Source organism: Globicephala melas, chromosome 1, assembly GCF_963455315.2.
Source record: "Globicephala melas chromosome 1, mGloMel1.2, whole genome shotgun sequence".
Lineage (NCBI taxonomy): Eukaryota > Metazoa > Chordata > Mammalia > Artiodactyla > Delphinidae > Globicephala > Globicephala melas.
The window spans coordinates 132,573,786-132,598,605 of record NC_083314.1 but is presented as its reverse complement, the minus strand read 5'-3'; the positions used below and the strand labels follow the sequence as shown (position 1 = coordinate 132,598,605).

General features: G+C 39.0%; 1 protein-coding gene across 2 annotated transcripts in view; it reads left to right on the top strand.

Moving 5' to 3' along the window:
* Positions 1 to 336: 336 nt before the first annotated feature.
* RAVER2 (ribonucleoprotein, PTB binding 2) overlaps positions 337 to 24,820 on the top strand; it is a 105,943-nt gene continuing 81,459 nt past the window's right edge. For both annotated transcript variants that reach the window (XM_030865839.2, XM_030865836.2), the window contains exons 1-2: positions 337 to 585; positions 20,821 to 20,887. In XM_030865839.2, coding sequence (XP_030721699.1) covers positions 337 to 585; positions 20,821 to 20,887 — 316 coding nt within the window. The remainder of the gene's footprint in view (positions 586 to 20,820; positions 20,888 to 24,820) is intronic.

The following is a 24,820-nucleotide window of genomic DNA, read 5'->3' as shown; positions in this document are numbered from 1 at the left end:
AGCGCCTGCAGGGAGGGGAGCTCGCCTGCCCGCCCGCGCCGGCACAGGTGTCCGGGGGGCGGCGTAGAGGTCCCCGCGGGCGGGGCCGGCGTGCCGGTGCGCGGGGCCCGGGGGCCCGAGGGGGAGGTTCCCGCGAGGTGGTTCTGAGCTCCTCCTCGGCGCTCAGGTTTCCTCTTCCCGCCCGCCGGCTGCTGGCTGCGGCGCCGCCTCCCTCCCCCTCCCCCCCACCCACTCCGCGGCCTCGGCCCGCCTCGCCCCCGCCCGGGCCTCCTCGGGCTCTCTCTCTCTCTTCCCCTCGAGCCTCCGAGGAGCCCGCAGCCGCGGGCGCCCGGGAAGATGGCGACGGCGGCAGCGGGAGCCGGCGGCGAGGGGGGCGCGGGCCTGGGCGGCGCGGCGGGGCCCGAGCCGGAGTCGGGGCCGCGCGGGCCGGACCCCTCCGCCGAGGCGCGCAACGACGCCCGGGGCCCGGCGCCCGCCGCGCTGCACCCGGAGGAGGTCGCCGCGCGGCTGCAGCGGATGCGCCGGGAGCTGAGCAACCGCAGAAAAATCCTGGTGAAAAACCTGCCCCAGGACAGCAACTGCCAGGTGTGGGGACGGGCTGCGAGGCGACGCGTCCCGGGGGCTACGGGGCAGGAGCTTTAGAGAGAAGCTGCCCACGCCCTCCCTTCCCCATCCCCCGGTGTCCAGGCTGGTGCCCGGCGCCTGGGAGCGGTCCGGGGGAGGAGGGGGTCGTGCAGAGTTACGAGAACGGTCCTTGGCTTTTAAAGAGCCCCCGGGGTTTGTGAGTCCGCGGTCATCCCGCGAAGGAGGCACATTAGGAAACTGAGGCTCGGAGAGGCGAATGAGCTTGTCCAAGGTCACGGGAATCTGGAGCGTTGTCTCTAAGTTCGGCTGGTTCCTTCCTTCCCCTCATGGCCCAGGGTGGTGTACTGGGGGAAGGGGTCGGGGAAGTAAGTGAAGGAGAGCGGAGGTGAGCTGCGGAGCACAGCTTGGGGGTGGGGGACAAGTCTTCGGGAGCACCCTGAGACTGGCGCAGGGTCTCAACGGGGTCCTCGCGACTTGGATGTGCCTTGGGGGGCGGGGTCACGGGAAAGCTGGGAGTGAGTTTTGCTGTTGCAGGAGCACTTGACCAAGTTTGTATGAAACAACTCTGTCCCCTCAGTTTGCTAAGACCCTGGAATAGAGAGGTTATCGCTGCGGTTTGGGGAGCCTTGCAGCCGTCTTCTCCCTGCCGAGCACTGGAGGATTTGTTCCTTAGCGACTCCGAGGAGGCTTAAAGATAGGCTACCCTGTGTCTTTGATCCAGATTAACTGTTGCTTTAAGCTCTGCATCTATTTGACTTTTTTTTTTTTATCCTCGATTACCAAAGTTACGTGCTCATTATAGGAAAGCTAGAAAACACAGAGAAGCGCAAAGGGAGGAATAGAAATCACCTGTATTTTTGATACTTAAAGATAACCATTGTTAACGTGGAGTATTATCTTTCTTTTCCTGTGCGTATGTATTTTTTTTTTTTACCAAAAAAAATCGAATTTCTTTGACTATTAAGGGTTTCTTGTCTAGATGTTCACGTATCTTTCACATTTAATTGGAATTTCTATATTTTGTGGGGATGGGGAGGGTGGTCTGTCCTGGTGGTTGCAGATTTGGGGCACTTCGTGTAGTTCCTCCTGTAGTGGGATGCATGGAATTGCAGGGGAGCTGCCTGTTGATAACTGCAGCGGTTCTTCCATTAGATCCGTTAAATATTGAGACCAATGCCTCATTACTATGTAACTAGACCTTACATAGCCACTCACAATAAATGTGAGCATGTAACCTTATAACCCATATACATGAAGGGCCATTTTGTTTCAAAAACAATGTAAAAAAGTCTCTGTCAGTGTTTGTACATCTCATCCCTCTTTCAGCTCTTTCCATGGTTGTCCACTTCCCCTCAGGCAGGTGATGTTCTGTAATGCTATAAGGACACCTGCAATGGACTGATTTCATAGAAGCAACTTTCCCGTGCCCACGCAAGTATAGGACAGCAAGTGAGCACAGAAAGAGGGAGGCTTGGAAAAGGCAGATGGAATTAAAAAAAAAAATTGAAGAAATAGCAGCTATGTGTGTAGATCATCTAGAAGAGAGGTGGAGAAGTGTCTTAATTTCCTTTGTAGAATGTCAACTATTTTTGTTATCACATTTCTTTGCATTAATTTTCAAAATATTTGGACCAAAAATTTTAGATAGTTCTGTCTATTCTTCCTTTGGTGTTGGTATCTTTCTCATTCCCTTCTCAAGAGACTTGAAAAAATATATTAAAGAGTCTAATAAAAGGAACAGTTAATTACCTGTTGTTAGTGATGGAGAGAAGTTTTATGAGAATTACACTGATTTGTATTTTTGAGATATTCTTTCTCTGTTATGAATTTATGTTTCACCTAAATTTTAGGATTTTTCTGTAAGGTAGCAAGCATAGACTATCAAATAAAGTTGGTTTAAGATCTGTATGTCTAGTTGGGTCTTTTACTGCCAAGTAAAGTATCTTAAATTTTTATGCCATGCTTTTTGAGAGCTGAAGAGTTTCGTCTATAAGCAAAAAATAAATAACTAAAAGTTGTTAGGACCTAGAGACTAGTTTCCAGACTTGTCCTAGCCTTTGTTTTTTTCTATGATGATTTCCATAACAAAATATTATTTTAAATATTTCTGATAATGTAGTTTTAAAATTTAAACAGATCAGTGTTTGATTACAGATAACATTTGTTTGAGTAGTGTTTTTCTTTTCTCTATTGTCTTCAGTGCTTGTACCTTTCCTAAGTTTTCTGATCACAATCATATTATAAATATCAATGGTCTGTGTTACACGAATAAGTAGAATAGACCGAAGTGTGCTAATTTCTAAAAGCAATTAAAAGACACTCGTTTCTTCAGATTATTTAAACTGAGTTGCTATTTTTATTAGTCCAATAAAATTAATATTTACTTGATCTACTTCTCAAGTTGTAATATTTTCTTGAATATATTCTGCTAGGATTTTTTGTTTGTTTTATCTTTTATTTACCTCAACAATTATAATTCTGTTTTTACCTAGTGGCTGCATTTTACTGTCAACTTACTAGTGAAGAATTAAGTTTAATCTTATTTTGTATCTTTTAGCCAGTATCAGCTGGATAAACTCCTGTTTCCTCCTTATGAAATGACTAACATGGTAAAAAAAAAAAAAAAAAGTTACTACTTTTTGTTCAGTTTCTAAGTAATCAGATATTTTAAATACCCAAATTCTTGTTCTTTTCTAGAAGAGTCTGTGTTCATTTATTCTGGAATATCACATTAAGGATCAAAGTCATTCCTAACTCTGGTTCTCAAACTGTATAGTTATGTTTCTAGAAAAGCTATGTTGATGATTGATCAGTAGGAACCCAATAATTTTTTCTTAACATTTTTAAAACATGGGTGTTTTCTTTATTAAACATAGTTTTCATAAGTCTTACTCATATTTTGTTTAATTTTTGGTATAACAGCATATACCAAATAGCATCCCACAACTTTACATTTCCTATGATTAGAAGGCACACTAAAGGTATTATTTTTTTTTAACATCTTTATTGGAGTATAATTGCTTTACAATGGTGTGTTAGTTTCTGCTTTATAACAAAGTGAATCAGCCATATGCATACATATATCCCCATATCCCCTCCCTCTTGCGTCTCCCTCCCACCCTCCCTATCCCACCCCTCTAGGTGGTCACAAAGCACCGAGCTGATCTCCCTGTGCTATGCGGCTGCTTCCCACTAGCTATCTATTTTACATTTGGTGGTGTATATATGTCCGTGCCACTCTCTCATGAAGGTATTATTTTTAAGTGAGAGCTTTTAAAGGTACAAATGTCAAATACCTTACAGTAGTAGAAATACTAACTCTAAAAAAATGAACACCTTTATACTAATAAGTGCTCAAAAGAATAGTTACTATGGCATCTGTCAGGCGCTGTCTGGTGATCATCCTGTGCTTTCCGGAATCCTCCCAGCCCTCTGTGTTCTCCTAGCTTCAACTCTGGTTCATATCCTTTTCATCTCTTGCAGAGTTACAACCTTTCTGCTTGTCACTTACCCTCATTATTGTGCTGTCTCTTATTTTTTAGCCCATCCTGCTTACTGTTTCCCTGAGAGAGCTTCCCAAGGCACAAATCTGATATCACTCCCCTATTCAAAACAAGAGAAAACAACAACAACAAAAATCTTTGGCTCCACATTCTCAGCAGTGCTTCTCAAACTTCCCCTCAAATTCTCCCTCATTTGTCTCTTCTCCTCAAATTGTAAGGAATAGTGAACCTGAATTAGCCTATGGCAAGAGTGAAATTGCTTTGAAGCTTCATGTTCTGTCTGAAAAATTCACATTAATTTTATGCTCTAGGAAAATTGGATTTAATATAAAAACAGTGACAAACTCATTTAACTTCCCTCCAAATTTTTTACATAAACTTGACACTTAATGGAAGATGCACCACAATTATCCTATGATTTTTCCATACTCCTGTATTACCATGGAGTACTCAGACCTCACCTGAGAAGCATGACATACTAGGATAGAATTCTAAGACTCTAGGCTTTTTTTTTTTTTTTTGGTGGTACGCGGGCCTCTTCCTGTTGTGGCCTCTCCCGTTGCGGAGCACAGGCTCCGGACGTGCAGGCTCAGCGGCCATGGCTCACAGGCCCAGCTGCTCCGCGGCATGTGGGATCTTCCCGGACCGGGGCACGAACCCGTGTCCCCTGCATCGGCAGGAGGACTCTCAGCCACTGCGCCACCAGAGAAGCCCTAGACTCTAGGCTTTTTGTGACTTGGCCCCTGCCTACATTTCTAGTCTCATTTTTTATTGGTTCTACATTGGATTCTACTCTAATGTTTTAAAGCTACCTCCATCCTTGAGTACTTCATGCCACTGTGATTTGGTGTTTGTCTTTGTTAGTGTTTTGGAATGTTATTATAGTGATTAATTTATCATGAATAATATTTATAATAATTAGAATTATTTATAGTGAATAATAACAGTGCTGTGAACACTGGTTCTTATTCATTGTAGCTATCGTGTATATGTGTGTGTCTATATGTGCGAATAGTCTTTTGCAACTCTGACTTTAGAATTTTGATTAGTTAAGGTAATGCCCTAATATGTGGTTTTTAATTGTATTTCTATAAATTGTTTATATTTTATGGTTAACCTGATTCTGTTTCAGTAGCATTGCTACTGGGGTTTCAAATTGGAGAAATAATGACATTTATTTACTATATTGTTTGAGTTCACTCAGTTGTTTTTTTACATATCGTATGCATGTACCTGTATTTTGTTTTTGTTGTATTTATTTTAAAATCTGAAAGAGATTTTATTGTGTAATTAGAAGAAAATGTGAAGTGCTTAGGGCTAAATAGAAGAAACATTCTATTGTCTCACTTTGGGTGTTATTAACTTTCATTTCAAAGTACTCTATTAGGGTAGTTAGTTGAGAAGCTTGATGGTTAATTCATAGAGGCCCATTTGAAAGCACAGCACTTTTTAGAATAACAAACCACCAAATGTAGGAAACTCTGGTTGATTTTCCTTTTAAAATCTATTTATTCCCATTTTTCTTTTGTTATTAAAAAACCAATAGAATTTTCTCACATGCTTTGTGTTCTTTAACTGTGGGATTTAAAAATATACATGATTTGTTTTCTCTAACAGTATATTCAGTAATTATTGCCTCTTTTTAAACTGACAGTACTGGGATGTTTTTGCATTATGCAATCATTCTTTTTCTTATTGAGAATGTCATTTTGCTTACTTCCAAAAGTTACTTTTCTTAGTGTAGTAGTTTGTACTACTTAAAAGTTATCTATTATGTTTTCTTTTTTAGTGTAGTTAATCAGAATTAACTTACGGGTTCTGTGTCTCTTCTGTGTATTTTATTATCCTATTCCCAGTGTAACAAGAACACTGAAAGCTGCTAAAGGAATATATTTCTACATTTCTGGGCCACCACTGGCTCAGTGAATTTCTAGTCTTGGCAGAAATTCTTTAAAAAGTGTTTCAGCAATGCTTGTTCTTGCTCTGAAAACACATTTGAGAAGAGGAGTGTTTTGTGGTTTGCATCACAATGCTGAGTGTTAAACAGTCCAAAGACGTCTCCCTACCTTATAGCCAGTGACCCTTAGGGTCTCCAGGGCTCATCTCTCATCTGTGGGCAAAAAGCTTTATGCTTAGCTCTGCTTAGCCCAGCAGAAACAGGCTGATGAAAGAATGTTAAGACATAAAGAAAGAAAACAAAATCATCTATAAATTTAAATATCTATAATTGCTTATTAGAAACCCTGGCTCTGTTTTTACTTTGTTTGCCTAAGAGGCAGTCGCCTCAGTCGGAGGTGATAGTGTGCACTGAGGGGTACTGAGTGAGAAGTGGGGGCATCAGACCACCTAGAACACTTGTCTGTATTAGCTGTTTTGGCTCATGATTTTCTGCAGAGGATTGTCTTTGGTTGCTATACTGAATGTCTTCCATTTTTTTCCTCCAGACCTTTCTCCACCCTTCTTACCTGCTTTGTGTCCTCGGAGGCCGACTGTACTGTGAAAAGCACTAACAGGGCTCTCTTATTCTCTGATTTCTGATTGCATTTGGCCAGAGCCACTGGTGGGAGATCAAAGGGCAGAGGAGAGAGAGATTGGGGCATTTATTCACCCAGCTCCATCTCTGTGAGGTTACTGTGGCTTGGCTGTTTCCTCTTTCAAAGGTCACAGTTTCTTTCCAATGGAACCCTCCATGCAACTAAGCTCTTTGGGTTGTTGTAATCATTCCCCTTGCCTTTATTAGGCCTAGGGGTTGTAGGGGACTGACTGTTGCTAACCATGGGCTTTCTGTAAACTTTTGTAGATAGTCTCTTTAAAAAATTCTCTCCAGTTGCTTAGTCTTTGAGTGTGCCATCTGTTTCTTGCTGAGACCCTGACGCTGTTGCCTACTCAGTCTCCGTTCTTCCTCTTGTCTTTCCTAGTAGCACCCAGATTTTCCTTTGAGGACCTGCCCTCCATTATTTAGGGACTGCATGGTTTGAGTGGATTTGCTTTCTGTCCCTATCTGTAGAAGTGACATAAACCAACAAACAGAATTCTTCTCTTTTGCCATTGGAATTGGTTAAAGGATGGGCAATAACCTGGGTGTAAGCCAGTCAGCACATGGTAGTCCCTTGGCCACAATGATTATTTCAGCCTAGTATAATAAAGAAGCTTAGGACTTTGGTTGTTAAGGTAATTCTTTCTTCCCACGGGATATGAATGCAGAGACACATTGCTCAGATTGTAGCTGACATTCTGAGGACAGAGCAGACATCCAAAGCAGGATTGACCTGGAAAGAAAGGAAGAAAGGAAGAAAGGGAGGGAGGGAGGAAAAATAGAGGCTGAGCTAGAGCCCTGATCAAACTATATATGAAGCCTGACCTACCTTTGCATTTCTTAGTTATGCAAGACCCTAACTTCCCTTTATTTTTCATTTATTTCAAGTTGGGTCTTATGTTATTACCAACCAGTACTATCCTAAATAATACAGAATTTTAATTAAAAAATCATGAAATTTTGTTATTGAAAAGGATGGTAGAAGACATTTTATCCAACCCTTTTGCTTAAGACATGAACACAATTTACAGAGTCCTGAACACATGGTTTCTAGCACATTTTTAACACCTTTAGTTTCAAAGAAATCACTGTTTTGTAAGGTATCCTACTCCATCTTCAGACAGCTTTTGTTATAAATGTCTTATTTATATTAAATATGTAAAATTTATTTCCCTGAAATTTTGATTTCTTGATCCAACTTCTCCCCTCTAGTAGCACAGAGAAATTATGGTATTCTCTTTTTTAACTTATAACTTCACCTCCTTCAAACCACTGCATTTAGGACATGAGTCTGAGTTTCCTCACCATCTTGTTTATTTTTCTCTGAACGCACACCACTATCATTTTGTCATTGCATCTCTTAAAATGTGGCGCCCGAAATCGAGTATGGTAGTCTAGTTGAGATCTCCTTGTAATCCCTCAGCCAGAGCAAATTCTCTTTTCTTTGGATTTCTATAATAACAATAATAACCTTTGTTTATTAGATGCCTGCTGTTGCCAGGCACCGAGCTTCATTTACATTATATTTAATCCTTTTTTCAAGGCTGTGAGATCAGATTTTTTTATTCTCATTTTACTGATAGGGAAACACAGATGCAAAATTAATGTCAAGCAATTTGCCCAAAGTCATTCAGCTTAGTAGTAGTAGAGTGGAGAAAAGCTAATGTCTTTTTTATTCCGAAGTTTATATTCTTATCCCACACTGTATTATGATTGTAATTCCCCTGCATACACTCTATATTGTGTTTCAAAGGACAGGGATTATGTAATATTTACCTTTGTGTCACCAGTGTTTAACCTAGAACCTGACACACTGTTCCCAGGGAAGTTTAAAACAGAAGGAGATGACCCACCTATTTGTTCTAAAATGCTGTACTTCTGTTAATGTGTGTGACACATGGCAGGCTTTCAGGATTAGTTTGTAAGATGAACAAATTTTGCATTGTAAGACTGTGTTAGCTTTTTAGGCCGTGAACTCCGTTCCCATATAATTATTCTATCAGTCAACTGTTTATTGCATGTGAGTAAGTTGAAAGCTATAAACCCTCTCTCCAGAAAAGTTCTAATGTTCATAGGCACACAGAAATTTGCATGTAATTTCAAGGGGTTGTGGATCTCTTGTAATTTACCCCTGATCTCGCTCTGGGAGATTTTAGACTTAAACTGAGAAGCACCTTTCCACGCCAGTGTAATTTTGATTATGTGTTTGGGACTTCACCTGAGTATGGACCATTTAAACAGGTCCAAAGCTGCTTCTTGAGAAGAGTTTTCAGCAGAAACTTCTGTGGACCACATTTATGCATATGTGGGATGATCCTGTCTCTGGGCAAGAAAATAAATCCGACTTCTTAATTTTCTTTCTAAGAAAGTCACCTGTGTCACTTTACGTTTGATGTAGAAGCTCATTGTTCTCTGGTCACCCAGTATTACTAACACTTTACCTATTGTGCCTGACACAGGGTGGATGTACAGAATTCTTTTTCTTAGAGTCCAAGATATTACAGTGTAATGTTTCTCACTTAACGTGTGTTGTTACAAAGGTTGATATAAAGAATGTCACTTGAAAACATATCAAGACTATTCACAATGAGTATTTGTTGATACAAAGGTTAATATAGGGCTTCCCTGGTGGCGCAGTGGTTGAGAGTCCGCCTGCCGATGCAGGGGACACGGGTTCGTGCCCCGGTCCAGGAAGATCCCACATGCTGCGGGAGTGGCTGGGCCCGTGAGCCATGGCCGCTGAGCCTGCGCGTCCGGAGCCTGTGCTCCGCAACGGGAGAGGCCACAACAGTGAGAGGTCCGCGTACCGCAAAAAAAAAAAAAAACAAGGTTAATGTAAAGAAAATGTCTCTTTAAAAATATCAAGACTATTCACAATAAGTATTTATTGCTATGAAAAGTTTCCCTTTTTTGTTCGATTTCTGAGTCTCTAACTTAGTGTGAGTCTCTCAACTTGTTTTCTAGGCATTTGACACTTAATTTTGTGCTTATTTACTCTCATTATCTTTAGATTTCCTTCGTCCTTATGCTTGTACATTTTCTTTGTGAATTTGAAGGTTTCTGTTAAACTTTTGTTACCACCTGAATGCCAAGATAGCATTAGAATTCACTGTATTTGTTTGAGCCTGTATTTGCAAGCATATTCTTTGCCTCTTTTCCTGCCATCCCCTTTCACCCAGCTCCAGCCCGCCCCACCCTATCCGCTTTGCCCCAGCTAATCAGTTTTTATATCTTTCCTTAACCCACTACAGTGATTATCTGCTTCTAGTTCCCAGCTTGCCTTTATTTCCTGAACTTTGGATCTTCTGTTACTCTCAAGTTCAGCTGCTGGCTTTTGACTTCTGATCAGTCTCCTTCTCTCTGAGTTTATACCTTGTTCGTTTTTCGCATCCTGATCTAGAGTAGAAGTAATGGCAATAAACAAGAACGTGTGAATCTGGGAAATTTTAAATTTTGAAATAATCACAAACTTACAGAAAGGTCGTAAGTACTGTACAAAGAACTATTTTTCCCTAAACTGTTTGAGAGTGAGCATTGACCTACTCTCTATCAACCTGAGTACTTTACTGTGTATTTTCTACAAATATGGACTTTCTCCAGCATAAACACATCACTACCATCAAACTCAAAATACTACCGTCAAATCTACAGATCGCGTTTAAGTTTTGCCAGTTTTCCCATTAATATCTTTTATAGTGAAAGGATCCAGTTCAGAATCATATATTGCACTTAGTTGTTGTGTCTTTTTAGTCTTCAGTCTGGAATAACTTGTCTTTTCCAGCCTTGACCCTTTTGAAGATTACAGGCCAGTTACTTTATAGAGTGTCCTTCAATTTGGACATTCTATATAATTAGATTAGTTCTGCATAATTAGACTCAAGTTACATAACCTTGGCAGGAATATCACAGGGTGATGCACGTTTTAGATTTGTCCCATTGCTGATAAAGTTAACTTTGATCCCTCTGATTGACTTTTATTAAAGTGGTATCTGCCAGGCTTCTATAAGCAAAGTTTTTCCCTTTGTAATTAATAAGGATTTTTGAGAGGAGATACTTTAGTTAAGACTGTATAAATATTCTACAGGCATACCTCATTTTAGTGTGCTTTTCTTTATTTGCTTGTCACAGATATTGCATTTTTTACAAATTGAAAGTTTGTGGCAACCCTGCATCAAACAAGTCTGTCGGCACCATTTTTCCAACAGCATTTGCTCACTTCATGTCTCTGTGTCACATTTTGGTAATTCTCACAATATTTCCAACTTGTTCATTATTATTATATTTGTTATGGTGATCTGTGATCAGTGATCTTTGTTACTATTGCAAAAAGAGTATGATGTGCTGACAGCTCAGATGATGGATAGCAATTTTTTAGCAATAAAGTATTTTTTAATTAAGGTATGTACTTGTTTTAGACATAATGCTACTGCACACTTAATATACTAGAGTATAGTATAAGCATAACTTCCATATGCACTGGGAAACCAAAAAATTTGTGTGACTCACTTTATTTTGATATTCACTTTATTGCAGTGGCCTGGAACCAAACCCACAATGTCTCTGAGGTATGCCTGTATTCCCTTTCTAGTGTTCAATTTATTGATTTATTATTTTATATCAAAAATAAACTCTTGGTTTCCTGTGTTGTCCAACGGTTTATACTCCATTACTATCATTACTTACCTTGATGCTTTAATTGTTTTACGTTTGGACAGTGGGAGCTTCTTTAAGCTGGCTCCTAGGTCCTCTTTTTAAATAAACTTTTTGTTTTGGAATAATTTTAGATTTACAAAGAAGTTACAAACAGAGTACATAGAGTTCCTATATATTCTTTACCCAGTTTCCCCTAATGTTAAATCTTGTAACCAAGGTACACTAGTCAAGACTAAGAGATTACATTGGTACATTATTATTAACTGAACTGTAGACTTTGGATTTGATTTGTTTTTTTCACTTATGTCCTTTTCCTGTTTCAGGATCCAGTCCAGGGTACCACATTGCATTTAGTTACCACATCTCATCTCCTTAATTTCCATTCTGCATCAGTTTCTCAGTCTTTTCTTGTTTTTCATGATCTTGATAGTTTGGTCAGAAACTTTTTAGAACACCCCTCGGGTTTGTATGATGTTTTTCTCGTGGGAGATTAGGGTTATGGAATTTTGGGAAGAATTCCACAGAGGCAAAGTCCACTTCTGATCATGTCATTTCATGGGGTACATGACATCAATATGACTTTCACTGGTGGTGTTAACCTTGATCATTTCCTTAAGATGATGTCTGCCACATCACTCCTCTGTAAAGATACTATTTTTCCCATTCACTGTTCTTTAGAAACAAGTCACTAATTCTAGCACACACTTAAGGGAAAGGTCCTTTTTTTTTTAAATTAAAGTATAGTTGATTTACAATGTTATGTTAGTTTCAAGGGTACAACATAGTGATTCAATATTTTTATAGATTACACTCCATTTAAAGCTATTATAAAATATTGGCTATATTCCCTGTGTCATATATTGTATCCTTATATATTTTTTCCATAGTACTTTGTACCTCTTCATCCTCTACCCCCATTGTGCCCTTTCCCGTGTCCCTCTCCCCACTGGTAATCTCTAGTTTGTTCTCTATATCAGTGAGTCTGTTTCTGTTTTGTTATATTCATATTTTGTTGTATTTTTCAGATTCCACATGTAAGTGATAACATGCAGTATTTGTCTTTCTCTGACTTATTTCACTCAGCATAATACCCTTCAGGTCCAGCCATGTTGTTGCAAGTGGCAAAATTTCATTATTTTTTATGGCTAATATTCCATTATATATATATACACACACCACATCTTTTTTATCCATTCATCTTTTGATGGACACTTAGGTTGCTTCTGTATTTTGTCTACTGGTCCTATGTACTTTTGACATGTCCCCGTCATTCACTGAGCACTTCCCTTTGCTTTTGACACAATATGCTGTTGCAGCTTGTTTTATTTTCTGTGCTTTAGCTCTTGAATCATCCATTTCATGAGAGACTGAATGCTTGTTTTCCCCCAAATTCATATGTTGAAGCCCTAACCCCCAGTGTGGCCGGGGTCTCTATGGAAGTAATTAAATTTAAAGGAAGTCATCAGGGTGGGGCCCTGATCTGATAGGATTATTGCCATTGAAGAAAAGACACCAGAGAGCTCTCTTTCTGCTGTGTGCCTCACCCCCAGCCCAACCCCGATGTGTGCAAGCACCAAGGAAAGGCCATGTGAGGGCATAGGGTGAAGGTGGCCATCTACAAGCCAGGAAGCGAGATCTCAGCAGAAGCCAGATCAACTAGAGCCTTGATCTTGCAATTCTGACTTCCAGATCTGTGAGTAAATTAAGTTTCTGTTGTCTATGATATTTTGTTATGGCAGCCCTAGATGACTTTTATAAAGCCTAGTTTCTTTTGGGGGAAAATACTATTAAGAAGCCAAGATCTGGGAACTAGATGTACTCATTGCCGCTGAGATATCACTGCTGTCAGTTCCTCTTAGTAGGCAGAGCAAGAGAATATATGAGTGTATGTATGTGTGTACACACATATATTTACACCTATATGTGTCTGTCTATTGAAAGGAATGAGTTCACACTGATATATCAAATTGCAGTCTAACTCCGTAGAGTTCTTTCCAGTTTTCTCCCATTCCATGTTTGTTACTTTTTTTTTCTGACAGTGAGAAACCTGGTGTTCATTGTCCTTAATATATTTACTTATTTGAACAATCCTCCTTTAAGTAATCAATCTCCCATCACCCCTGCAGATGACTGTGCCCTCCCGCATGCAGACACCCACCTCATCCAGTATAAGCTCCATCCTTCTGTACTGGGCTCTTCCACTGGCCAGAAGGCTTCCTCACCTTGCCTGAGTTCTGACTCTCTGTGCTGGGGTTTCCTTCTGGGCAGATATCCTCCTCACCTTGCTTGAGCTCTGAAACCTGTGGTGTGAAATAAGATATTTTGTGTGAAATATGTGTAAGGGTACAGTAAGTGATATCTATTATTAGTGGTGCTGTGGCGGGCAGAATTTAGAAATGGCCCCCCAAGATTTCTAATCCATGGAACTGTGAATGTGATAAGGTACCACATGTGTGAGTGTTACATTACATGACAGAAGGGGATGTTTGCAGATATAATTAAGGTTACTACTCAGTTGACTTAGGGGTATCAAAAGGGAGATTATCCCAGTGAGCCATATCTCATCATACTAGCCCTTTAAAAGCAGAGCGTTTTCTCCAGCTAGTAGCAGAGGGAGAAGTCAGATGATCTGAAGCACAAGAAGGGTTTGATGCACTGTTGCTGGGTCTGAAGATGCAGGGGGGCCACATACAAGGATTTTAGAGCAGTCTCTAGATGCTGAGTGTGGTCCCCAGCTGATAGCCAGCGAGAAAATGGGGACTTCAGTTGTACAATTGCAAGAAACTGAATTCTGCTAACTGCCTTAATGAGTGGAAGTGCATTCTTTCTTAGAGCCTCCAGATAAGAGCCCAGCCTGCCTAAGCCCTTGATTTTGGGCCTTGAGAGACCCTAAGCAGAGAATGCATTTGAGCCTGCCGGAACTTTTGACCTACAGAACTGAGAGATAATAAATGGGGATTGTTTTAAGCAATTTAATTTGTTGCACAGCAATGGAAAACGAATACAGTATTACATCCGGGTGATACTGGAAAGAGAGAACATTTGTGTCAGAGAAAAGGAGATCGTGATTTCTGTAGGATTGTTCTTTGGGAGACATGGTTATGTAAATCTATCTCCTGGGGATATCTATAAGCAAGAACTGCTCAAGGAGAACCTCTTACTGCTAGATACATAATATTCATTAATTTGAGGTATGTAAATATTTTCTTTTAAAGAAGAAGTGAGTTATGTATCAGGTTAGTGTAAAGAGGGTAATTGTTTTTTCTTTTTGAGCACTTTAAACATATTGGTTTATGTTCAGATGGTAAAATAATCTTAGAAAAATACTGTATTGGAGTTGATAAAGGTAATATGTAGAAACAAATATTCATGCACTTAACAAATATTCAAGGTCTGCTTTTTGCCAAATGTTGGAGACCTTTTTACGAACAAGGCCAGCTACATGCTATTTGCTACTAATTAGCCTACAATCTAATAAAGATACAGATATATAAGCAGTTAAAATACAGATGATAGGTGCTATAAGTGTTGCAATGGAAAAAGTAAAAAATGCTATGGGAGCCCAAAAGAAAGATACCTACTCCACACCTGAGAGATTCAGAAAGGCTTCTTAGAGAAACTCATTTAAGCTGAAAACCAGGGAGAGAGAAATTAACTAGGGGAAGGGAGAGAAAGGGAGACGTGAGGAATATTCATAGTGGTAGTAACAAGATATATCAAGTCCTAAAGAAAAGAAAAAGCATGGCCAAGAGTTAGGGCATTGTGTAAGGAGTAGAGTTTGAGAGGAGTAGATAAGGAGTAGATAAGGAGTAGAGTTTGAGAGGGGTAGTGATTCAATATAAGTCTAGCACATTAAGTAGGACCAGATGATTGTAAGACATTTAAGGAAGTTTGGATTTTATTTTAAGGGAAATGAGGATCCATTGAAATATTTAAACAAGGGAGTGATGCTTTCAGATTTCTAGCTGTCAAGAAGTAAAATTATGTTGTTTTTGTTTTTATCTCCCAAACTTTGTTCTTACCCTGATCTCTGTCCTAAGGTTAGGAGGTCAGTGATGCAGTAAGCATTAGGAATGCGATGGAAATGAATAGTTCATAGGTTTTATTTTTGTATTGATGATACTTAAGATATAGTATTCATTGTGTTTGCTCTAAGGTCTGTCAACCTGGGTTTGAATCCCAGATTCGTTACATACTGTCTATACAAGTCCCTTCTCTAGGGCTCAGTATCTTCCACTTTAAAATCTATAATAACATCCAACTTTAAAATCCATATCATGGGTTTGTTAGGATTAAACAAAGTTATTTCAATAAAGGGCCTGAGAGAAAGTAAACATTCAATAAATTATTATACTGCTAGTAAAAAAGCTGAAAGTTTACTTAATTTTTTTTTAAGCCAAGTCAAAATGTTCCCCTGGCAAAGAGTAGGTATTCAAAAGAACTTTCCAGCAAAACAGCTGTATTGAAAGCTGTTAAAAGTTTAGCCAAGTTAAAATTGACACCGCATTTACTCAGCCAGTACCACGAAATGTATCATATGATGGGCCTTGTGTTGGGCCCAAAACAGTATTATCTGGTGTGTAACATTCAAATGCAGTTCTGAGCAAGCAATAGCTTGTATAGGTGTGGAGCCCGGGAGAGAAATTTGAGGTGGAGATAAAAATTTGGAGATGACTGGCATGAAGATGGGACTTAAGTCATCTCAGTAGATGCAGAAAAAGCATTTGATAACATTTAACACCCATTCATAATAAAAACTCATAGCAAACAGGAATAGAATACAAATTCCTCAAACTTAAAGATTATCTAGAGAAACCAAAAGCAATCATGTTCCATGGTGAAATATTGAAAAATTTCCCTTTGAGATTAGGAGCAATACCAGAATCACTTCTATTCAAGATTGTACTGGAAATTATGGCTAGAATAATATGGCTAACTCCAACTGACTAAAAACTGATAAGTGAAAGAAAAAATTTAAAAACTTTTGGAAGACAAACTATCGTATGACCTTGGGTAGGAAAGGATTTCTTAAGGCACAAAAAACAGAAATTCTAAAGGAAAAAGCTGATACATTTGGCTTCATTAAATGAAAAACTTCTCTTTACCAAAAGTACCCACAAATAAAATGACAGACCACTTACTAGGGGAATACATATATAATATGCTTCCCAACAAGGAATTAGTATCCAAAATATTAAAAAAAAATTCTACATGTCAATAAAAGAAAATATAGGGCTTCCCTGGTGGTGCAGTGGTTGAGAGTCTGCCTGCCGATGTGGGGACATGGGTTCGTGCCCCGGTCCGGGAAGATCCCACATGCCGCGGAGCAGCTGGGCCTGTGAGCCATGGCCGCTGGGCCTGCGTGTCTGGAGCCTGTGCTCCGCGACGGGAGAGGCTGCAGCGGTGAGAGGCCCGCGTACTGAAAAAAAAAAAAAAATAAAAAATAAACACAATAGAAAAATGGGCAATAAAGATAAGTAAATGTTTATCAGAAGAGAAAATAAATGGTAAACAAATATGAAAAATACCTGTATCAGAGTTCTTCTGAGAAACATTATATATAAAATTTATATTAATATGTATTTATACTATATACATTCATAGAGAAATTGATTGATTGATTGTGAGGGCTGGCTAGTCTAAAATCTGTGAGGTATACCAGCAGGCTAGAAACTCAGGCAGGTGTTGATGCTACAGTCTTGAGGCAGGATTTCTTCTCCAGAATACCTCGGTTTTTCTCTTAAGCTCTTCAGCTGACTAGATGGGGCCCACCTGCATTATCCAAGGTGATCTCCTTCACTTAGAGTAAACTGATTGTAGATATTAACCATATCTAGAAAATACCTTTGCAGCAACACGTAGATTACTTAAGAACTGGATTCTGTAGCCAAGTTCACACACAAAACTAGCCATCACAATGCCCTGCCTTATTAATCAAGGGAATGCAAATCAAGAGCACAAGGAGGTATGATTTTATATCCACTAAATTGACAAAATTTAAGTGTCTGATGAGACCAAGCATTGTAAGGACTCCCATATACCATCGATGGGAATGTAAACTGTAACAGTCTGGTAAAGAAGCTGGCCCTTTCTTGTAAAGACGATCCTTTGCATGTGTATAGCCCAGGAATTTCCCACTTTCAGAAATTTTTGCACAGGAACACCAGGAGATAACATAAAATTTACAAGAAGGTGACAGTAGTTTAATAGCAAACAGTAGCAAAATAGCAACAACCTGGAAACAAATCAGATATTCACTGATAGAAAAATAGATATGTAAACCATACTAAAATCACAGAATGGAATGTTAAACCATAGTGAATAAATGAACAGTAGCCATGTGGATCATGAGTGAATTTTAGAAACATAATATTGAGTATAAAAAGCAAGGCAAAGAAGATTAAAAATAGCATAATACCATTTTTATAAAGCTCAGAAACAAACCAAAACAATGTATTATTTGGGGATACAAAGCTGCCTGAGGACTCCAGCTATGGGGGATGGGCTAGTGCAGGAAGGCATAGTTAGATGGAACAGTGTTGCCAATGTCCTAGTCTTTAAGTTTGGTGTAGAGCTCCTGGGTGCTTATTTCATTATTATGCCTCATAATATATGTTACAGATAATCCTTTTGTATTATCAAATCACTTACAATTTTAAAAGAACATAAATAAAAATATTTTTTTCATTCCAAAAAAGTGGAATTTAAAAGCAAAGTGCTTTAATCTATGAAAGCCCTTTTTAGAACATAAGTCTGCAAAGGGCTTGGAAGACAGTGTGATTCAAGTTTAAAACTAAGGCTGGGTTTCATTCAGGAAGAAGTTCACACCAGCTAGAACAATGATTGTTTGACTCTTGGGGGGTTATTAACAGACTACTTTGAGTTGAAAGCTATTAAACCTCTCCCCAGAAAACATTTCATATGTGGAAAACTTTTCATTTAATTCCAGGGGGTGATGGTGAATCGGGTCTGGAAATAGGTTACTAAAGCTATCTAACAATTACCAAAATCGATGAGCTCATCTTACTGTAAGAAATGTGTAACTGATATTGCTAGTCAGAGGACAAAGTATTTGCATCAAAGGTGCAACTTCATTCCTTAAAGTTAGCTTGTAAGTTGAAAGTGTCATAAAACTAGATTAGAACAGGGAGACATAATTTTAGTCCTTTTGGTTTTGTGTGGTGTGGAGCACAGTAGAATTTTGGCAAATGGTTGTTAGGACTCTCTTTCAGGTTTTAAGTTTTTAATTTGGCCAACTTGCTGAGGCTCAAGTTGAGGGGTGACCCACTTTTGCCTGGGTCAAGGCAACCAGGGCATGGAGAAAAATAATTGTTTTTTTCTTTGCAGGAAGCTTTGTAAAGTTTCCCAGTTGGCAAAATCTGTATTCCACGTCTGATACATAGGAAAGCTATGATTAGAAATATGGGTGTTTTAAAAATAAAATTTCCAACTGGCAAAATGCATCTTTGAAAACTTAGGTGGTTCTGTTAGCTAAATGAGTAATATAACATGTCAATTGTTTACGGAGACTTGATCAAGTGAAGAGCAGTATCATGTTTTCTTTATCCGGCATTTGACAGCTGTTAACTAGTGAAATGAGAGATTAAAGTTTGTGCAACTAAAAGCACACACTGGATCCTTTCAAACAAAACTGTGTCACCTTCTATATAAAGTATAATATTAAATTAGCTGATTCGCAAAATATATATGGTATGCTGCTGAGAGAGTTATGTTTACTTAATGAGCAATACACTGTTGTTTAAGTTCAAGAAAATATTGAAGCTTACAAGACAAAAAATTACCATAGCAGTAATATAAAAACTAATCTGTATGTTGATCATATTACTATGTAATTCATCAAACAATATTTTACACAATTGATAAGTGTATATATTTTAAAACATTTCTAATATTGACTTACTGATAAAGAATACTAAATTATCACCTTTACCTTTCTTATCTCAAAGATGATTGTCTTTGTTTCACCCAGCACTATTTTTATACTTTGCCTATTATATCAGTCTCCCCCACTCCCTTACGTTGGATTGAAAGAGAAAATGTTTCTCAACTTGTAACTGTCCTCTTACTTATTTTCCATTTCCATATGATCACTTATTCGGACATTGTGGTGTTGGTTTTATAACTAACTGTGGTAGTATACTATTTCAGTTAATCCTGGAAGAAATAAGGCAGTATAGCATAGAGGTTAAGAGTGTTGTCCCTAGAATCAAGCCAATTGGTGAATCTATACTCAGCAAATTACTGAGTGTAAGCTTTGGCAAGTTACTTGAATTTGCTCTGCTCTGGTTTCCTGATTTTTTAATGAAAGGAGTAAGTTCAATGTTCTGGTACCTAGTAAAAACTAAATGAATGTTAACTATAAAAATATCAGTAATAAGAATTATTATTATATTACTGAATTAATTAGGTTGCAAACTTAACATCCTAGCACTTATGTCTGTTTAGTGTATTCATTTGTAAAATAGAACAGGTTGGCTGTACCACTGTCTCACCTGGGGTCCAAATGGCCACTTACGTGATAGTTCAATTCCTTTAAAAAATAATAACTACATCGGTTGTATATTATGAGTAAAATTTTCAAGGCTTAATATCAAGTCAATGACAAAATAAATTATATTCACTTTAATGTTTATGTGAGTGCCTAGTATGCTCAAAGCAATATATATAATATACAGATAAATATAGTTCTTGTACTCAAGTATTATCGGTTTAACAGAAAGGATTGGAGAAATACAGAGGAAATATGCTGTATTTTCCCAGGTGGATGGAAGTTATGATATCACAGTTTAAAAGTTCAGACTGGATTAGTAATAGAAACTGAACAAACAAGAAAGCCAGTTTAAACATCTTGGGGAGCCAAGGGGAAATAAATTGGACTACATACCATACCTTGGTGGTTGTTACTTGTTTTCATACCCAGGGACCTCTAAATTAGGTTTTAATTTATATTTATTTCTTCTACATGCTGGTATTACCATCTACAGGTGTAACACTTGTTAAAAACTCAGTATGTAGAACACAAGTAGAAACATTTCATATTATTTGTGTTAAGAGAGGCATAAATAAAGTATGACCGTTGTTAGCATAGTGGTGGGAGAGGTGATGTTCTGTGGAAAAGAATTGGAAAAATCTTCATGGAAGAACATTTGAGCTGGGATTTCAAAGGAAGCATGTGATTCTAGATGAAGTTTGGGAGCTGTAGTGGTATGTTTGCCCCATGCTAGATCGAGGTATCAGCGTAATTCAGAATGAGGATTGTGCATGGTATACTCATGCGAGAATGAGTGTTCATCTGAGCAGGAATGTGGGCATGTGTAGGGATATATTGGGAGATGTATTTGCAGAGGTATGTTGGTGCCATATCTGGTGGGCCTGAATGCCTTTAATTTAAATAAGTGATGGAGATCCATGGAAGATTTTTTTACATGGGGGATGGTGATGGTAATGGTGGTCGGCTGCTAAGCTGGATCATCTACTAACTGCATTCATGTGTTTATTGAGTTCATGTTTTGTCTCTTTCAGGAAGTTCATGATTTATTACAAGACTATGAGTTAAAGTATTGTTATGTGGACAGAAATAAGCGAACAGGTAAGATTTCTGTTCTAAGCGTCTGATTTTAATTCTGCAGGTTGTCGTTATAGAGCAAAAAAGCTAAGTGTCTTTTTATTCTTAAGCTAATCTCTGAAATTCTTAAACATCAAATTATATACATGTTACTTAATTTATTTTCTGAAGGTAATATTATTCTAAATTTTAATCACATAAATTAATATAATATTGGTGGCAGCCATTTGGGGGAGCTCATTCTACCACATGGACGCTGGTGCTGGTAAGCACCATTTGGAATCCTCCCTCTAGGTTATTAGTGCCTGACCTGGCCCTGCTGGGTCGGTGCTGGGATGCATCAGGCCAAGCAACTAAAAGGGTGGGGACACAGCCCCACTCACCAGCGGCCAGGCTGCCTTAAGACCCCTTGAGCCCATAGCCACCAGAGGGGCCAGGACCCAGTTCCACATACCAGTGCATAGGCACTAGCCCTGGGAACCCCAGGGCCCTGCATCCGGAGACCACAGGACCCAGCTCCAGCCACCAGTGGGCAGGTACCAGCCCCAAGACCCCCCTGGGCTCTGGCTCTGCCCACCAGCAAGCTGGCTCTAGCCTCTCAACCAGCCTCACACACCAGTGGGCAGGTACCAGCTCTAGGACATCCTGGGCTCCAGCCATATACACCAGTGGGCAGACCCAAGCCCCAAGACCACCACAGCCCCACAGCCTGCCATGGCAGTACCCAGCCGACTCACCAGCAGGCCGGCACCAGAACTGAGACATCTTGGGCCCCTCAGCCAGCTTCCCCAGAAACCGGCCCCACCTACCAGGAAATCTCACAAGCTTTAGGACACCTAGGACCCTGCAGCCAACTGTGTTAGGAACCGGCCCTGCATGCCAGTGGGCTAAAACCAGCTCAAGGACACCCAGGGCCCTGTAGTTGGATATCCTGGGACCCAGCCCCACCCACCAGTAGTCGGACACCTGCTCTGGGATCCCGGGCCCTGCAGCCAGAGACCCCAGGACACAACTCTGCCTATCAGTTAGCCAGCCAAGCCCCAGAACCCAGCTTTACCTCCTGGTGGGCGGGTACTAGCCCGGGGATCCCCGGGACCCCAACCCTTCCCACCAGTGGGCAGACACCAGCCTCAGGACCACCACAGCACTGCAGCCTGCCCTGTCAGAATCTAACCAACACAACAACAGGAAGGTTAAAAGACAAAAGTAGTAAAATCATTTATATCTGAAATGTGTAGTTAAGGGACACACAAAACCAAAAGATGTAAAATATGATGTCAATAACAGTAAATGGGGGGGAGGGGAGTAAAATGCAGGGTTTTTAAAATGCATTTGAAATTAAAACAGCAAATTAAAATAATAATATAGAGATTTATACATAAAAACCTCATGGTAGCCACAAACTGAAATTCTGTAATAGATATACACAAAAGAAAGAGAAAGAAACCTAAACATAACACTAAAGATAGTCATCAAATCACAAGGGAAGAGAACAAAAGAAGAAAGGAACAAAAAAGTTACCACAAAAACAGTCCCCAAACAATTAACAAAATGGCAATAAGTACATACCTATCAATAATTACTTTAAATGTAAATGGACTAAATGCTCCAATCAAAAGACATAGAACGTGTGAATGGATACAAAAGCAAGAACTATACATATGCTGCCTACAAAAGACTCACTTCAGTTCTGAAGACACACACAGACTTAAAGTGAGGGGATGGAAAAAGGTATGCCATGTAAATGGAAATCAAAAAACAGCTGGAGTAGCAATACTTATATCAGACAAAGTAGACTTTAAGTCAAAGACTGTAACAAGAGACAAAGAAGGATATTACATAATGATCAAGAGATCAATCCAAGAAGAAAATACAGCAGTAATAAAGCAAATATTAACAGACATAAAGGGAGAAATTGACAGTAACACAATAGTACTAGGGGACTTTAACCCCTCACTTACATCATTGGTCAGATCATCCAGACAGAAAATAAGGAAACACTGGTCTTAAACAACACATTAGACAAAATGAACTTAATGGACTTCCATCCCCAAACAGCAAAATACACATTCTTTTCAAGTGCACATGGAACATGCTCCAGGACAGATCACATTGCTAGGCCAAAAATAAGTCTCAGTAAATTTAAGAAAACTGAAATCATATCAAGCATCTTTTCCAACCACAACACTATGAGACTAGACATCAACTGCAAGAAAAAAATTGAAAAAAACATAAACACACATGTGGAGGCTAAACCAAATGCTGCTAAACAACCATTGTATCATTGAAATCAAAAAAGAAATTAAAAAACTCCTGAAGACAAATGAAAACACAATGATCCAAATCTATGGGATGCAGCAAAAGCAATTATAAGGAAAGTTTACTGAGATGCAAGCCTACCTCAAGGAACAAGAAAACTCTTGAACAACCTAAGCTTACACCTAAATAAACTAGAAAAAGAAGAACAAACAAAACCTAGAGTTAGCACAAGGAGAGAAATCATAAAGATCAGAACAGAAATAAATGAAGTAGAGAGACTAGGAAAAAAATAGAAATGATCAATGAAACTAAGAGCTGTTTCTTTGAAAAGGTAAACAAAATTGATAAACCTTTGGCCAGATTCAAGAAGAAAAGAGAGAGGGCCCAGATCAATAAAATCAGAAATGGCAAAGAAGTTACAACTAACACCACAGAAATAACAAAGGATCATAAGAGATTACTGTGAACAACTATATGCCAATAAAATGGACAACCTAGAAGAAATGGACAAATTCCTAGAAATGCACAGTCTCCCAAGTCTGAACAAGGAATAAATAGAAAATATGAACAGACCAATTACCAGAGCATTGAAATTGAGTCAGTAAGAAAAAATTCCCAGCAAACAAAAGTCCAGCACCAGATGTGTTCACAGGTGAATTCTACTAAACATGTAGAGAAGAGTTAACACCTGTCCTTCTCAAACTATTCTAAACAATTGCACAGGAAGGAATACTTCTGAACTCATTTTACAAGGCCAGCATCACCCTGATAACAAAACCAAACACACTACAAAAAAAGAAAATTCCAGGACAATATCACTGATGAACATAGATGCAAAAATCCTCAACAAAACATCAGCAAACTGAAATCAACAATACATTGAAAGGATCATACACCATGGTCAAGCAGGGCTTATCCCAGGGATGCAAGGATAGTTCAATAGCTGCAAATCAATCAATATGATAAACCATATTAACAAATTCAAGAATAAAAATCATGACCATCTCAATATATGCAGAAAAAGCTTTTGACAAATTCAACATCGATTTATGATTAAAACTCTCAACAAAGTAGGGACAGAGGGAACAAACCTCAAAATAGTAAAGGCCATATGATAAGCCCATAGCTAACATCATACTCGATGGTGAAAAGCTGAAAGCATTTCCTCTAAGAACAGGACCAAAACAAGGATGCCCACTCTTGCCACTTTTATCCAACATAGCACTGAATGTCCTAGCCACAGCAGTCATACAATAAAAAGAAAAGAAATCCAAATTGGAAAGAGAGAAGTAAAACTGTCACTGTCACTGCAGGTGACACACAGTACACATAGAAAATTCTAAAGATGCCACCAAAAATTCATCAGTGAATTCAGTACAGTTGCAAAATACAGTGTTAATATGCTGAAATATGTTGCATTTCTATACACTGACAATGAACTATCAGAAATTAAGAAAACGGTCCATTTACCATAACATCAAAAAAACAAAAAAACAAAAAAAAACAAACATAGAAATAAGTCTAAGGAGATTTACTCTGTACTCGGAAAACTCTAAGATACTGATGAAAGAAATTGAAGATGACGCAAATAGATGGAAAGATAATACAGTGTTCATGAATTGGAAGAAGTAATATTGCTAAAATGACCATACTACCCAAGGCAATCTACATATCTAATGCCATCATATCAAAGTACCA